Below are 17,233 nucleotides of genomic sequence, written 5' to 3' on the forward strand. Positions count from 1 at the left end.
AACAGGCTCTGTTGACTAAATGCAGACAAAGTTTGTGGATTTCCCATTTAATGGGCAATTTAGAGATAATGCATTTAGTTACAAAAAGAAAAGGAGTACTTGTGGCACCTTAGAGACTAACCAATTTATTTGAGCATAAGCTTTCGTGAGCTACAGCTCACTTCATCGGATGCATACCGTGGAAACTGCAGCAGACTTTATATATACACAGAGAATATGAAACAACACCTCCTCCCACCCCACTGTCCTGCTGGTAATAGCTTATCTAAAGTGATCATCAGGTGGGCCATTTCCAGCACAAATCCAGGTTTTCTCACCCTCCACCCCCCCACACAAATTCACTCTCCTGCTGGTGTGTGAGGGGGGGTGGAGGGTGAGAAAACCTGGATTTGTGCTGGAAATGGCCCACCTGATGATCACTTTAGATAAGCTATTACCAGCAGGACAGTGGGGTGGGAGGAGGTATTGTTTCATATTCTCTGTGTATATATAAAGTCTGCTGCAGTTTCCACGGCATGCATCCGATGAAGTGAGCTGTAGCTCACGAAAGCTCATGCTCAAATAAATTGGTTAGTCTCTAAGGTGCCACAAGTACTCCTTTTCTTTTTGCGAATACAGACTAACACGGCTGTTACTCTGAAACCTGCATTTAGTTACAGCCACCCAGACAAGCTTTCATTAGTTTACAGGAATAAAGAGATAGCCAGAAACAATCTTTCATTTGTTTTTTTCATGCAGTTTTACATATTGAATAAATTCTTATCCTAATGCTAACATGCTTTTTGATCTAGGGCTAAATAAGTACAATGTGAGTCAACAAGTTTCAGGTGAGTGAAGACAATAACATTGGCATTTCAATAGTTTTTAAGTCTCTAGGGCAAATGCACTGATCAGGCATCGGCCATGTACATGTAGTATGATAACATTCCCCTTTGTTCTATTCTAACAAGTGAATTGGCTTGAACACACTATGACCTTTTAGCATATCTTTGGTTTCTATTGGCATGCAGGTGAATTAGCCTGCTACCTTGGTTTGAGCTGGCAGCCTGCTGGGCAGCATCACGCCCTGTTCAGCTGCTATCTACCCCAGTAGGTGCCTATGTTTCCACTGGCAAAGTCCCCTAAGTGCCTACATTTCAGCAGCTAGGCATATGATTAGCTGCCAAAAACATGATACCGTCCAGCAGCTCAGGTTCCCTAACTTACCCTTTAGGTCCAGCAGGGTTCCTGAACTAGGCTTCCCTACGCCTCTCTTGCCTTTGGGGTCTGTTGTGACAACTGGGCGTATACATTTCCCTGAACTGTGAGTTCAGCTGTAAAAAGTAGATAAAAGTTCATAAGATAACCCATAATAACAAATGCTGATGGAAAAAGGTATGAAAGGGAGACAGAAGAACTGTACTAGTCTGAACAAAAAGACCAAGTCGATATGATTCAAGGACTGTGTTGAAATTATGCTTGTTAAGAACAGGAGATGTGGAACCAGATATTAATGAGTCAATTAATTCTCCCTTCCTTCCTCCCTTTCCCCAGCCTTAGGTGGGCTAGGGATTTGAATTTGGGTCTTCCACCTACCAGGGGATTGCTGAACAGCTGGATTATGGAGTATTGTAAAACTGGTCTCTCTCAAACTGTCCTATTGGAGTTCTTCCACTGTATATACAGTAGTTCTCAAACTTTTGTACTGGTGACCCCTTTCACACAGCAAGCCTCTGAGTGTGACTCCCCCCCCCGTATAAATTAAAAACACTTTTTTATATTTAACACTATTATAAATGCTGGAGGTGAAGCGGGGTTTGGGGTTGACAGCTTTCAACCCCCCCCCCCCACCATGTAATAACCTCACAATCCCCTGAGGGGTCCCGACCCCCAGTTTGAGAACCCCTGGTGTATAACTACTTAAATATTCATTGGCTATTTGCACTAGAGAAAGAGGTAGACTGAGAATGACTCTATAGCCCAGTGGCTAGGGCACTCACCTGAGAGGTGTGAGACCCAGGATCCAGTTCCTCAACTCTAATGAATACTTAATTATGTCTTCACACTTGAACAGCTTCAACAGTAGAGACTGAGAAAGCCCTGCCCCAGCACACTCCATAACCCAGTGTTAGGGCACTTTCCTGAGAGGCAGAAGTCCCAATTTAAAAATCCCTTCTTCACATCAGATGGGGAGAAAAATTGAACGTGGGTCTCCCATCTCCTAGGTGAGTGCTCTAACCACTGTTTTATAGGTTGAAGAGGGGGGGAAAGGGGACTCCTGGTCCTCCTCCACCTGTCTTGGAAAAGATCTGATCTGGTTTAGGCATCTACCTTCAGAAGAGGGTTCATGGCTGTGAATCCCAAGTGGAGGGAGGCATCTCCCTCCAGCCCAGATTTAGGTGCCTTAATTCTGACATTTTCCATTGTCTGGTCCTTGCCTTTGCAACCTTAACAGCATTCTATGCATGTAGGGGCCATAAGTGTTGTATCTATTTCATTGCATCTGTAAGCCCCAGAAGCTTTTCAGCAATACAACCACTTACTGTGAGGGCCGAGCTGTGGGTGGTCAGTGTGCCTCAGTCAGCTGCTAATTTGTAATCTGGAGACAAGCAGCAGGGTGAGGAGCAAGCTGGGTCAGAACACTATTGTAGGCCATCAAGTTGTAGGCAGATAGCAGGGCTGGAGTTGGGCACCAAGTTATAGACAGCAAATGAATAGCAAAGTCAAGGACAAACCAGGTCAGAAATTAGAGTCTAGGGTCTATCACAAGTAAGGCCTGAAGCAGGCAGGCAGTCTGTATTGTTGCTCAGATACTGCCTCATGATGGTTTCCTGGTTTAAATACTGGTATTTGCCAATCAGTGGCTGTGAGGGGCTGCCACTCAGGCCCTGTGGGGTGGTACTTCGTGCCAAGCCTAGCGTCTCAGGGTCCTCCAGTAGAGGGCTAGCCTATATCTCCAGTGGCAATGTGGTGGTGTCAGCAGCCTCAACCCCCTGTGGTCTAAACTCTAGGCCTGTGGGCTCTTACATGTAGTCAGTTATTCCCCATTTTGTAGTTGCATCACATCTATTGCTTTCCCTTGTCACATTCTGGGGTGCCATCCAGATCAGTGAGAGGCTGTTTCACCGCCTGCCCTATAACTCTGGGTGCCTTAAAATGCTCTGCTGCCTTTTCTGGATGCTCCCAGATGCATATAGGTACTAACTGATTGATAAGCAACCCTGGTCCAGTAACTCTGACTCCAGCAGCCTACATGCTGCACCACAGCCTTACTCTGGTCTCCGTCAGCCTTGGTTACTAATCGCCAGGTGACCCCAACACACACCCAGTCCCGAATTTCCCCAAAACTGTCTGCCCTGAAATGTCCAGCCCTCTGCTGGGCCATTCAGAGGAATAATAAGGGTTTGTTTGCTCTTTTAAAGATACAATACTCATCAGCTTGCCACATTAACTGGAGCTAACAATTACTTGAATTAAAAGCACAGCACTGAAGTGGTTTAGATTAAAATAAAACAATGTTATTAACAACTGGACATAGGTTAAGTGTTGCCAAGTAAATGAAATAAAGGCAGAGATGGTTACAAGCACATAAGAGTGAAAACATGGCTCTAAAGTCTAAAACTTAATCTAGCAAGGGACAAGCTTTGTTTAAGATGGATTTGCTCTACAGAAGTACGAGGTGCTGGTTTCCCTTGTCTTCTTAGGTGAAAGATCACTTAGGGATTCACTGCCCCTCTCTTTAGAATCCAGCAAACCTTTGAAAAGCATGTCTCTTGAAGTTCATTGACCCTGCTTCCAAAAGCAAGAAGGCTTCCTGGGGTGCCGTCTCTTTTTCCCGTTGATAGTTGAGTTGTTACCTCCTCCAGGTGGGGTAAGCAGGGCCACAGGTCTCCCCAGTCAGCAGGGTCTCAGAAATCCTCTGGGACCATTGGTGAGGAGAGCAAACTCCTCTGGTCCTGGGGCTGTGGAGGAAGGGAGGGAGAGCCAGATCCACTGGTGCCAGGGCCTCAGTGGGAGAGGCAGCAACTCTGGCCACCAGGGGAGAAACAGCTCCACCCGCCGTAGTGGGGAGAGACATCTCCTTGGCCCTGGCTGGGAAGGGAGATGACAGCTCCTCTGGCCAAGGGGTTGTGGGGGGAGGGAAGGACAGCCAGATCCATTGGTGCCAGGGCTGCAGCAGGGAGAGGAAACTCCTCCGGCCACGGGGTGGTGGTGGGGAGAGAAGTAGCTTCTTGGAGCAGCTAGTCCTGGAACCCACAAGAGGAGAGGCAATTCTTGATTTATTCCTAAGTGGAGAACTGGATCAGGTCCAAGAGGTAAATATAGCAGGACAGCTTGGTAATAGTGACCATAATATAATTAAATTTAACATCCCTGTGGCGGGGAAAACACCACAATGGCCCAACACTTTAATTTCATTTAATTTCAGAAAGGGGAACTACACAAAAATGAGGAGGTTAGTTAAACAGAAATTAAAAGGTACAGCACCAAAAGTAAAATCCCTGCAAGCTGCATGGAAACTTTTTAAAGACACCATAATAGAGGCTCAACTTAAATGTATACCCCAAATTAAAAAACATAGAAAGAGAATCAAAAAAGTGCCACCATGGCTAAACAACAAAGTAAGAGAAGCAGTGAGAGGCAAAAAGGCATCCTTTAAAAAGTGCAAGTTAAAGTCTAGTGAGGAAAATAGAAAGGAGCATAAACTCTGGCAAATGAAGTGTAAAAATATAATCAGGAAGGCCAGAAAACAATTTGAAGAACAGCTAGCCAAAGACTCAAAAAGTAATAGCAATTTTTTTAAGTACATCAGAAGCAGGAAGCCTGATAAACAACCAGTGGGGCCACTGGACGATTGAGATGCTAAAGGAGCACTCACGGACGATAAGGCCATTGCGGAGAAACTAAATGAATTCTTTGCATCGGTCTTCACAGTTGAGGATGTGAGAGAGATTCCCAAACCTGAGCCATTCTTTTTAGTTGACAGATCTGAGGAACTGTCCCAGATTGAGGTGTCACTGGAGGAGGTTTTGGAACAAACTGATGAACTAAACAGTAATAAGTCACCAGGACCAGATTGCCTTCACCCAATTGTCTTAAAACCTTCAGATTCAGCCCTGTTGGTCAGCATCCAGTCAAAATGTCTGTTCCCCTGGTTACTTTCTCCACATTCTGAAACAAAACATTGTCCCCAAAACATTCCAAAAACTTATTGGCAATTTTGTGTTTTGCTGTGTTATGTTTCCAACACATTTGGGTAGTTGAAGTCCCCCATTACTATCAGGTCTGTGTTTTGCATATTTCTGTTATTTGTTCAAGAAATGCCTCATCCACCTCTTCTTCCTGAACATTACCTGGAATAAAAGATTGATTACCAGACTGGTCACAGGGTAATGGGTGTGGAACCAGGGACACATGACTAATTTATGGAGACTATACTATAATATTTTTAAATAAAATTTTTTTACTTTTCTTGAAATCAGCAGAACCATCCAAAAGAAGAAAGTAATGGCCTATTCCCTGGATTCTTGTTATAGGGCTTCCCAGCTTTGTGTTCTGGGTGAAACTGAAGCTTATTTAAAAAATTTAAAATAACATTTTGTTTTTCCCCTCATGAGAGATGCAGGGCTGTTAGTTTAACACAGAGCCACGTTGCCTCACTCCATTGCAGCATTGACAGGGGAGAGCTCAGAGAGGCTTAAAATATTTGGTTGTGCGGGGAGGCTTGGCAACCCCCCTGCCCCTGAATGAGCCTTGAGCTAGGCCTCTGTATCTGGATCTCAGGGGAAGGTCCTGCCCCACACTTGAGTCAAAAGAAAGCTCATTTCTATGCTTATGCTGGTGGAGGGCCTTCTGGAGATATCTCGGCTTCCTGACTAGGAATTGAGGTTTTCCTTGTTTTCTTTTGTTTGGCACACTCTGTGAGCCCGTGGTTTATATTCTGTGACCCAACAGGCCCACTCTGCCTCATGTTGATTAGCACTTATTGAGTAGCAGATGATTATCCCCATTGGCATCAATGAGATTACCCCAGTGAGTAAGTGCTACTCAGCATGGGTAATGGCTGCAGAATCAGTTGCAAACTAAGCATCTCTTGATCTTAACTTTGCCATGTGCCCCACCCTCATCCCCTGGTCCTCATGGAGACTGTCTTTCTTCTGGATTGTTTTGAGCTTTTTTGCAATATAGTTTCTTTTCTATAATTTCTTTTCATTCATTATAATTACAGTCAGGGGTGCTGGGAGCCATAGAATCAAACTGTAGAACCCTGTAGATGATGGAAACCTCTTCAAGCCAGGATGTGCAGCAGCACCCTGACTTACAGCACCTATGATTACATTGTCATCATTTTATATCACAAATGAATAAAAATACAATTAAAATACACACATTTAGAAGCAATAGTAAAATTCAGTATTGCCAGACTTCTCAAAAGCTGGGAATTCTATATATAAACTATTTAGAAATAGTTGAGTAAACAAGGTTCCTTTAATGAACTTAACATTAACATGATTTTAAATACCATTATATTGGCTCCTTGGGTATTGCTGAAACCTGCAATGGTGGGTCTGCAGAGCCAGCAGCATCTGCTTTCCTCAGGGCCTCTTGCTCTGCAAGGTCCATGGAGTTATGGGGCTGGAATTGTTTGAATAGAGAATGAAGTGCCTGGATTATGGTAGGTTATTTCATGGGAAACTGACAAAAAGTGAAACAGAATCTGATACTGAAGGGGCAGCTGAGCAGGGGCTTTGCAATTTGTTGACTTAGTAAGAAGTGACTCGAAAGGACAGAAATGTGTGAAGGAGGGGCTGTAATATGGCATTTGTGCTAGAAAGTGATTTAAGATGAAACTCTGTATTTAAAATCAGAGGAAGCTGGAAGTTTCAGCTATTCTTTCCCATTTAGTATTGGATCGGTTTGTGAAATACTGTGCCCCAAAGAACAAAATATGCAGGAGTTTGTAATTCTTTGCAAGCTCATTTCCAGCTCAAAGTGAAAGTGTATCTAGAATTATTATTACACTGTAAGTCCTCTGAGCTCCCAGCCTGAGCACCTGTCATATAATCATCTTGGGCCTCTTTGTGTACAAGGAATTAGGTCGTAATTAAATGCTGGCAATGACCTGGAATGGCCGTAGGATTAACTATCCATCTGTGTGCTTCAGCTGCAGACAGCACTAACTGTTGAGGCTGCACCTGTCACTCTAGTCTTTGGTGTTTTCATGCATCTTGACAGGCAGAGAATGTATGAAGCACCTGGGGCACCTCCCGCTTCTCCTGCATGGCTGTCTGGGCAGTGAATGTACCTGATGGAAGGGGGAAAGGAGGGAGGTTCAGAAGAGAGGCGGCCACCTGCTCCACATGGACTGTGAGGCTGCTCGTCAGTGAGGAAGGTAGGAAGAGATGGTGAACAGTGCAATGAGGGGTGTGCCGGATGCTTGCTAAAAGGCAGGAAACTCTGGCTGGTGACGGGGAGAGAGGATGCGCAGGAGATTCCCACTTGGAACCACCACTCAACTTGTGCAGTCTCCTTACATGTAGCTACCCTGGGAGCTCTGGATAGTGCCCTCCTTTCTCCCCTGCTGCCAGTGCTGTGCCAGATGTTCCCCGCAGTAAGGAGATACATTCAAAGGTGTCCAGTCTCCTGGCACCCAACGTGGTCCCTCTCAGAATGTCCTTCTGTGAGGCCATATCCCTGGAACCTTGTGTGCTCTGCGTGGCTGAATGTTAGGATGCTAGGAGCTGTGCAGAGCCGGTTTGGGCCCAGTTTCAGAGATCCCTCTATTGCTGTACATCCTTGTGCCAGCAGCCAGCAGCCCAGATCATTGCCCTGGGCCAGCAGAGTGTTCCAGACTTGGGCCCTGAGGGCACACTGTGCTCTGCTCTGGATAGAATGTGGAATTTCAGAGTTGGCGCCATGATGGGAAGGCATGAGGGGATTAGTTTGGCATGCCCCATGCTGCTCTGAGCCTTTGGCATTGTGTTTCAAAGGAAGGAGTCTTCTCCTTCCCCAGCCTTATCCATTGCTAGGTCCTTCCCTGGGCTAGACCCTGCACCCACAGCAGCTCCAGGTCCCTAACCAGAGTCCCTTGTTCTAGCAGAGTTAGAAGCCATTGAGGTTTAAGCCTGCCATTGAGTGGAGAACCAGCCCTTTGCAGCTGTGTGTCTAACCATGGATTGCCAATTAGCGTGTTTAAATGTCCTGTTTCTGTATTACAGTGAGGCAGGACAGGGCAGATCACACAGGTCTGCACCTTGGAGGAATTAGCATAGTTTAGGAAATCCAGAGTGGGCCATGTTACTGAGTGCCGTACTGACCCCCACTCTGCAAGATCAGAACAATGGGCGGAGCACAGTCCTGCGAAGCAGCACGTGGCTCTGCCAGTGATGTCGTATGCTCCCTGTGAGTTCCACGCTCTCGTGCAGTTGTGCTGCTTCCTTCAAAGTTGGAGGCCAGTCTTTGTGGACTGGTGCTGCTCCTGAGACTAAGGAAGCTCTCTGTCCTAAATGGATGTTGGCAGTGTTATTGTACCTGAGGAAGAGCTCTGTGTGGCTCGAAAGCTTGTCTCTTTCATCAACAGAAGTTGGTCCAGCAAAAGATATCTCACCCACCTTGTCCCTCTACTGGCCTAAATGGAAACGGATAAGTTTACTCATACAGCTCAGCAGTGTGCCATCCACAATGACTCTCCTCTTACTGTTCTGTCACAGCATGACACATGTTCAACTTCTGCTTCATGGGGGGCGAGGAAGAGCATTTGTCCCTCCTTGTGTGGATTTGTTCAGCTTGAGTACATGCCTACCCCATTAGCAAATCTGGATCACTGTGAAGAACTGTGTGGGAACACGTGCACACAACACACACACAAACATGCACACACACGTATGAGCACACACACACAGAGCCAGTGACCACACCAAAGAAACTCATATGAAACACCTCAAAATAAATCCAAAAAATGTTTCTTCACTAGATGTAATTATTCGTCTGAACTCCATAAAATTGAAAACTAGATTAGCATATGCCCAAAATACCCGTCATGCCAAACAATAAACAAACCTGAAGGAAACATGCCAATATTCATATCTGTCAGCAAAACTGCAGGACAGAGAAGCAAACAAAATACAGATGATGTATCATGATTTACATAAAGGGACAAAACAGTTCTCTTCTCTATTGTATTAAAAGCATGGCAGAAATGAGCAGATAAAGACACAGGGATGATCTGTGAAATCTGCTATGTGCACCCACAGGGTCCCATTCATGACCAGAATGCAACTTGCTTTCCTTGGTTGCCAGATTCACCGAAAACAATATCCCCCCTCTCTTTTAAACACCATCAAGACCGAAAGGAAACGCACCACCAGATCTGCAGGAACCGTCAGATTTTGCTTTAATTTCCTTTGTGTGATTAAGAGATAACTTGGGATGGGGAGGGGAATGTTAACCCATGGCAAGAGAGTCAAGGTGGGTGAGGTAATCTTCAGCTCTGGGTAAGCTTTGAAACTTGTAACAAGAACAGGAGTACTTGTGGCACCTTAGAGACTAACCAATTTATTAGAGCATAAACTTTCGTGAGCTTCAGCTCACTTCATCGGATGCATAGAATGGAACATATAGTAAGATATATATATATACACATACCGATAAGTTGGAAGTTACCATACAAACTGTGAGAGGCTAATTAGCTAAGATGAGCTATTATCAGCAGGAGAAAAAAACTTTTATATTGATAATCAAGATGGCCCATTTAGACAGTTGACAAGGAAGTGTGAGGATACTTAACTTAAGGAAATAGATTCAATATGTGTAATGACCCAGCCACTCCCAGTCTCTATTCAAACCCAAGTGAATGGTATCTAGTTTGCATATTAATTCAAGCTCAGCAGTTTCTACTTGGAGTCTGTTTTTGAAGCTTTTCTGTTGCAAAATTGCTACCCTTAGATCTTTTCCTGAGTGGCCACAGAGGTTGAAGTGTTCTCCTACTGGTTTTTTGACTGTTATGATTTCTGATGTCAGATTTGTTTCCATTAATTCTTTTGTGTAGAGACTGTCCGGTTTGGCCAATGTACATGGCAGAGGGGCATTGCTGGCACATGATGGCATATATCACATTGGTAGATGTGCAGGTGAATGAGACCTGATGGCGTGGCTAATGTGATTAGGTCCTATGACGGTGTCACTTGAATAAAGTGGTTCTGTTGTGCGGTTGCTGGTGAGTATTTGCTTCAGGTTGGGGGGCTGTCTGTAAGTGAGGACTGGCCTGTCTCCCAAGATCTGTGAGAGTGATGGGTCGTCCTTCAGGATAGGTTGTAGATCCTTGATGCGCTGGAGAGGTTTTAGTTGGGGACTGAAGGTGACAGCTAGTGGCTAGATGGACTACAAGCCGTCAGGAACAGTATCCCTGATAATGTCACCGCAAACCTGGTGGCTGACCTTTGTGACTTTGTTCTCACCCATAACTCTTTCACATTTGGGGACGATGTATACCTTCAAGTCAGCGGCACTGCTATGGGTACCCGCATGGCCCCACAGCATGCCAACATTTTTATGGCTGACTTAGAACAACGCTTCCTCAGCTCTCGTCCCCTAATGCCCCTACTCTACTTGTGCTACACTGATGACATCTTCATCATCTGGACCCATGGAAAAGAAGCCCTTGAGGAATTCCACCATGATTTCAACAATTTCCATCCCACCATCAACCTCAGCCTGGACCAGTCCACACAAGCGGTCTATTTCCTGGACACTACGGTGCTAATAAGCTATGGTCACATAAACACCACCCTATACCGGAAACCTACTGACAGCTATACTTACCTACATGCCTCCAGCTTTCACCCAGACCACACCACACGATCCATTGTCTACAGCCAAGCTCTACGATACAACCGCATTTGCTCCAACCCCTCAGACAGAGACAAACACCTACAAGATCTGTACAAGCATTCTTAAAACTACAATACCCACCTGCTGAAGTGAAAAAACAGATTGACAGAGCCAGAAGAGTACCCAGAAGTCACCTACTACAGGACAGGCCCAACAAAGAAAATAACAGAATGCCACTAGCCATCACCTTCTGCCCCCAACTGAAACCTCTCCAGCGCATTATCAAAGATTTACAACCTATCCTGAAAAATGATCCCTCACTCTCACAGATCTTGGGAGACAGACCAGTCCTCGCTTACAGACAGCCCCCCAAACTGAAGCAAATACTCACCAGCAACCGCACACCACACAACAAAAACACTAACCCAGGAACCTATCCTTGCAACAAAGCCCAATGTCAACTCTGTCCACATATTTATTTAAGTGACACCATCATAGGGCCTAATCACATTAACCACGCTATCAGGGGCTCATTCACCTGCACATCTACCAATGTGATATATGCCATCAAGTGCCAGCAATGCCCCTCTGCCATGTACATTGGCCAAACCGGACAGTCTCTACACAAAAGAGTAAATGGACACAAATCTGACATCAGGAATCATAACAGTCAAAACATTTCAACCTCTGTGGCCACTCAGGAAAAGATCTAAGGGTGACAATTTTGCAACAGAAAAGCTTCAAAAACAGACTCCAAGTAGAAACTGCTGAGCTTGAATTAATATGCAAACTAGATACCATTCACCTGGGTTTGAATAGAGACTGGGAATGGCTGGGTCATTACACATATTGAATCTATTTCCTTAAGTTAAGTATCCTCACACCTTCTTGTCAACTGTCTAAATGGGCCATCTTGATTATCACTATAAAAGTTTTTTTCTCCTGCTGATAATAGTGCATCTTAGCTAATTAGCCTCTCTCAGTTTGTGTGGTAACTTCCAACTTATCGGTATGTATATATATATCTTCTTACTATATGTTCCATTCTATGCATCCGATGAAGTGAGCTGTAGCTCACGAAAGCTTACGCTCTAATAAATTGGTTACTCTCTAAGGTGCCACAAGTACTCCTGTTCTTTTTGCGGATACAGACTAACACGGCTGTTACTCTGAAACCTGTCATTTTGAAACTTGTCTCTGTCACCAGCAGAAGTTGGTACAATAAAAGCTATGACCTCACCCACCTTCTCTGTCTAATATGCTGGTACCAAGATGGCTACAACAACACTGCATAGCCCATGGGAAGAAACTTCCCATTCTTTTTCTCCTGTTGCAGGAACACAGCTTGTGAGGGAGGAAGAGGTCCTTTTGACCGTGCCTTTATTATGCTGTCCTTTAAAAGAGCCTTCTAAATCTCACTTTCTTCAAAGACTTCCTCCGTTGTCTCTCCAGTTGTGACTTCTCCTTCGCTGCTATCGGACACACTAGCCCTGGGGTAGGGCTCTCCAGTAGGGCCTGGCTCTGAGCTAAGGACTGCTCTTCTATTCAACAGCGCCTGCTGGAGCTGCACAGCCCAGGGCTCGCTCACTTCCATACACAACCTGTTATTGGCAAAGTGGTGATGTTTTTGCTTCTTTGAGCATTTCCCCAGATATTTGATGTTTTCCCCAAGGAAGCACTGCATGCAGCCAAATGGATCAGCCAGCAGGAAGCGGGACCATTGCTTTTGGAGTTCTGCTTTCACCTGTTGGAAAAAGAAAACAACCTGACACAAGGTATTTCTGGTGTGTGGTGACTCTCATGCAGGCAAAAGATGCTGGGCTGACAGCCCTGCAGTCTGTCCTTTCAACTACTCACAGAGCAGTGTAAGAACAAGCAAGTTGCCGTGTCTCAGCCCTGACTTGATGTGAGCGCTCTAGGGGACAAAGCGGAGGTCAGACCACAGGGCCAACTCAGACCTGGACTTTCTGATACACCTGCCAACAAGAGGGTTGTCTGTGAAGTAGCTGTTGGGATGTGGCTGCCTGTCTAACAGTAAGTGTGTGGAGACCAGCAAATTATGTCAAATAGCCCACTTAGCAGCTGGCTACAGTGACGGAGAGGCGAAAGACTGCATTCCTATGTCAGTCTCCTGAGCTAGCCAGTTCCTGCTCCGTTCACCACACTACACTCTAGAGGGAGTGACAGTGACTCCTATGTTTATATCCCCAAACACTTTCCTTTAGGGGACTTTTTGTTTTGAAATGCTTAGAACCACTGGGGATTGGTACAGGACTTTGAAATTGGGCAGGAGATAGTCCTGGGGCCTGGGCGATTTGCATAAGTTGTATGCTCTGGTCTGTGGTTTGTACAATACAGCTGCCCCAAACCCTGAATACTGTATAGCCCTCCACATGCATCGTCCCCGTGGCAGCACTGCACATGGAGCTGTAGCTCCAGACAGCACATAGACAAAATGGATCTACAGCCCTACCACAAACAGCATCAGTGTACCCCTTGGCCTAGGGAAAGTCCCCTTTAGAAGGAGCCACGAATTCAAGTCTTACTTTTGCTGAGTGCTGTTAATAATTCTGTGCACTTTGGAACCCTTGTCATTGAGCTAGGCCTCCTCTTGTGCAGGCAAGTATCAGCCTGTCTTACAGGAGTAGCTGAGCAGTTGCTGTATGTCACTTCTGAGAAAGCTAGGAAGAGAATTCCAGCCTCTCATAAAGAAGCTCCAAGCCTTACCCTCTCACCATGATGCTTCTCAGGAAGAGGTGATCAAATGTACATGCTGTCAGTACAATAGGTCTACTGCTGCATAGGTAAGCCAATGTTTGATGTCCCTCACAAGTAGCGAGGCCAAGGAGATAACAGCCTACTATCACTGAGTGCTAGTAGAGGTATCTTTTATCTTCAGTGGAAGAGATTAGGTGCTGTGGAACTGATGGGGCTGGTTTGCTGCTCATGGTCTAGGCAGGAGTTGTTACTGTTGCACATTATAGAATTTCTGTTTTCCATTTTTTTTTTAAAGAAACCATAGGAAAGCTGTGCTAAGCAAACATTTTGATGGTTTCCGAGTCAAGAATAAAAGTTGCCTATGCATCCACACAGAAGGGGACAAATTAAGGTTTCCCTTGTCCCATCCTAACTTGAGTGTTTGACTTTTCAACTTGAATAGTGTTCTTTTCATGTAGATTTTGGGTTTGTAATTATAGGTGGCACAGATAGTGATGGCTAAAGTTAAGGTTGCCTAACACTTCCTGTTTTCAGTTGCCTATGCTAAACTGTAACTTTTCGGGCAGAAGTTTTTCTTGCAAGATGTTTGCTTCAGGCTTAATCATTTTGGAAAGTTTCACCAACAATGGTTCAAGAGTGTCTGATGAGATTAGGAAAAAATACATTATTTTGCTGATGTTAATGAAATACTAGTAAGAATTTTATGAGATTCCCCTAGTGCCTCCATGCTTTGAAGTAGGGACTTGAAATTGGCAGGTGTCAGAGATCTGCCTTTTGCTGTTCCTGTGAAAAAATGCCCAGTTTTTGCCAAGGTACAAACCTTTGAAAAATCTCAGTTCGCACATGCTCAGTAGCCTTTTTTGGAGTTTGGCAGTTGAATTATGTGAAGATTCTATCAGTATTGAGCATCCTCCAATCCTGCACAGCTCCTATGTTCCAACTGGATTACATCTTCCCTCTGGTTGAACCATCTTGGTGCATCATGAGAACCCCATGACTACAGTGCACCGCAGCGGATGTAGTCCAACCAGGGAGCCCAGCCCACAGAGCAGAGTGGGAGAATGCGACACTCACGGTAGCTCAGGCAGGCACAATTCAATATTGAAATGAGCCACCATGAAATGTTTCAATCTAGGGGTGTCAAAATGTTTAGTTTAGATCAAAAATGTCAAAATAAAATGTTCCAGCATTTCTGAATCAAACATTTTTGGAACTCTCTGTTCTGCGAAAAATTTGACGTTTTGACTTGTCATCCCTATGGGACTAAACAATTTCAGAATATTGGCATTTCCTGCAGGATGGACATTCTGATTTTTGCTTCTTAAAATTCAGACTTGACTTCTGCCTGAGGTAGAATTTGTTTGAGAGTTTGAGCAAAAGTGGTTCAGTTATTTCCAAGAATAATTTTAGTGAAAACTACTTAGTCTTGACAACATCAAACATTTTTTTCAACTGGTTTTATAAACTGCTACACACCTCCATGCTGAATAGGAAACTGAAATGCCTCGTAGTGGAATAATCCTATACTCAGAATGTTTTCTTTCACTGTCCCCATAAAAATCTTTCCAGATTTGGCCAAGTTAATACTGGAGGAAAATTGCCATTTTCATGTGCACTGTAGAATTTGTTCAGAATCTGTCCCTTAATTTTCTGAATATCACACATGCTTCTAGGCCTCAGTGAACCTCCTGTATTGTAAGCTTGTCTTATGTAGATAACTAGAACGCCGCACAGGAGATAGACAAAAAAGGTCCTCCTGGTCTTCCAGTTGGTCTTGCTATTTGCAAGAGCACTTATCCAGTTATGTGTAAAAAGAAAAGGAGCACTTGTGGCGCCTTAGAGACTAACAAATTATGTGGAACTGCATGCATCCGATGAAGTGAGCTGTAGTTCACGAAAGCTTATGCGCTAATAAATTTGTTAGTCTCTAAGGTGCTACAAGTCCTCCTTTTCTTTTTACGGATACAGACTAACACGGCTGCTACTCTGAAACCAGTTATGTGTGCAAATGCAGTCATATTTTTGATGTATGTCTGTTTTCCATTTTTGCACCTTCAGTTCATAAGGACTAAAAAAAAAGTATGGCTAAATGCAGCTTTAGGGAGAGATTTCTGTACATGTTTGAGTTGGGGCACCTAGAAGTTTGTTCAGCTCACATATTTCAGTTTAATTCTGATTAAGCTCAGCTGCCATTTTTCTAGCTCTCCTCCAGAAGTTTAATGACTGTTAAACCAAACACAATATTTATTTCCAGACAAAAACTATATGAAGGAGTTCAAACTAAAAGTACATATCAGTTATTTAGGATAAGGGATACTGTAATTACAGGAATATTGTAATTATCTCTAGAACACAAACATTATATACCCAGGAAATTCAGAATTAAGGTTATATTTAAAAGAAATCCAAATGATAAAATCAGGAAATACTATATACAGTTAGGGCACCCAAAGAACCTTAGCTATGTCCTGTAGGGTCATTATGCACTGCTGTTATTTATAAGATATTTTAGTGTTATTGGTCCCACACTAGATTAAACTGATTTTTAAAGACACATAGGAGTTTTTTCTGTTTTTTTTCCCCTCACTACAGGACAGAGTTAACAACAATATGCCACAGGCACTCAGTTGCAGATCTAATGTCCACATCCCTGTAAATTTACTTCTCCTAAATAGATGCCCTACACTACCGATAAGGAATTGCAACTTTAACTCCATCTTAATGTAATTTTATCTAGGAATTTCCTTTTTTTAATTATTAAAAATTTCAGACATGAACAATAAGCCAGAAACCCAAAAACAATGTCACCTGAAGATTATTCTTAAGAAGTTAAGAAGGATAAAGACTGTTAATCTTAAAAAAACCCCAAACAAACAAACAAACAAAAAAAACCTCCAAAGCTTATGCACAAGATTTACTCAGAATAAGTGATATAATCTGGGGAGGATTTTTCATATATAACAAAGATGTTAAGTCCCTGCTTTAAATGAGAAACAAAACACAACCTTAACTATGAAGCAGGAAGTGGCGCCTCCATAAAAATGTCTTGTTTAGAGCAGGGTGAGAAATGATTTTTCCATACCATGAAAATTTTTGAGATACTGAAAAATGTTCTTATTCCAAATTGGGATGAAATGTCAACACAGTTTTGCAAGCCAAGAAAACAAAATATTTTTTGTTTCGGTCAATCAAAGCACTTAATTTTGATAATTTTGAAGAGTTGTTTTGATTTAGACATTTTACTAAACCTTTGAAACAAAAGGTCATTTTGACAGGAAAAAACAATTTTTTCTGGTTAAAAAAATGTTAAAAAGGGATATTTTGACAATTTCAGAATTTTTTTCAAAAATGTTTTGAATCAGGAGGTTTGTGAAAATTGACCCTGTTTCACACACACACAAAACACCCCAAAATTCCTGCCCGCCACTAGTCGTGTATTCCTCATTTAAACAAAAACAATAATGATGACATCTGGCTCTTATATGGCATTTTCATCTGCAGATCTCAAAGTGCTTTACAGAGGAGGTCAGTATCCTTATCATTTTACAGATGGAGAAATTGAGGCATAGAGCAGTGACTGACTTGTCCAAGATTGCACAGCAGGCCAGTGACAGAACTGGAGGTATAACCCAGGTCTCTGGGGTCCCAGGTAGAATCACGGAACCACAGAATATCAGGGTTGGAAGAGACCTCAGGAGGTCATCTA

At 43.6% G+C, this 17,233-nt stretch overlaps 1 protein-coding gene across 1 annotated transcript in view; it reads right to left on the minus strand.

Annotated features, from left to right (window-relative positions):
• Positions 1 to 12,217: 12,217 nt before the first annotated feature.
• Positions 12,218 to 17,233, minus strand: part of GLP2R (glucagon like peptide 2 receptor) — a 120,240-nt gene continuing 115,224 nt past the window's right edge. Inside the window, exon 13 of the mRNA XM_073310817.1 lies at positions 12,218 to 12,553. Coding sequence (XP_073166918.1) covers positions 12,218 to 12,553 — 336 coding nt within the window. The remainder of the gene's footprint in view (positions 12,554 to 17,233) is intronic.

Source organism: Lepidochelys kempii, chromosome 14, assembly GCF_965140285.1.
Source record: "Lepidochelys kempii isolate rLepKem1 chromosome 14, rLepKem1.hap1, whole genome shotgun sequence".
Lineage (NCBI taxonomy): Eukaryota > Metazoa > Chordata > Testudines > Cheloniidae > Lepidochelys > Lepidochelys kempii.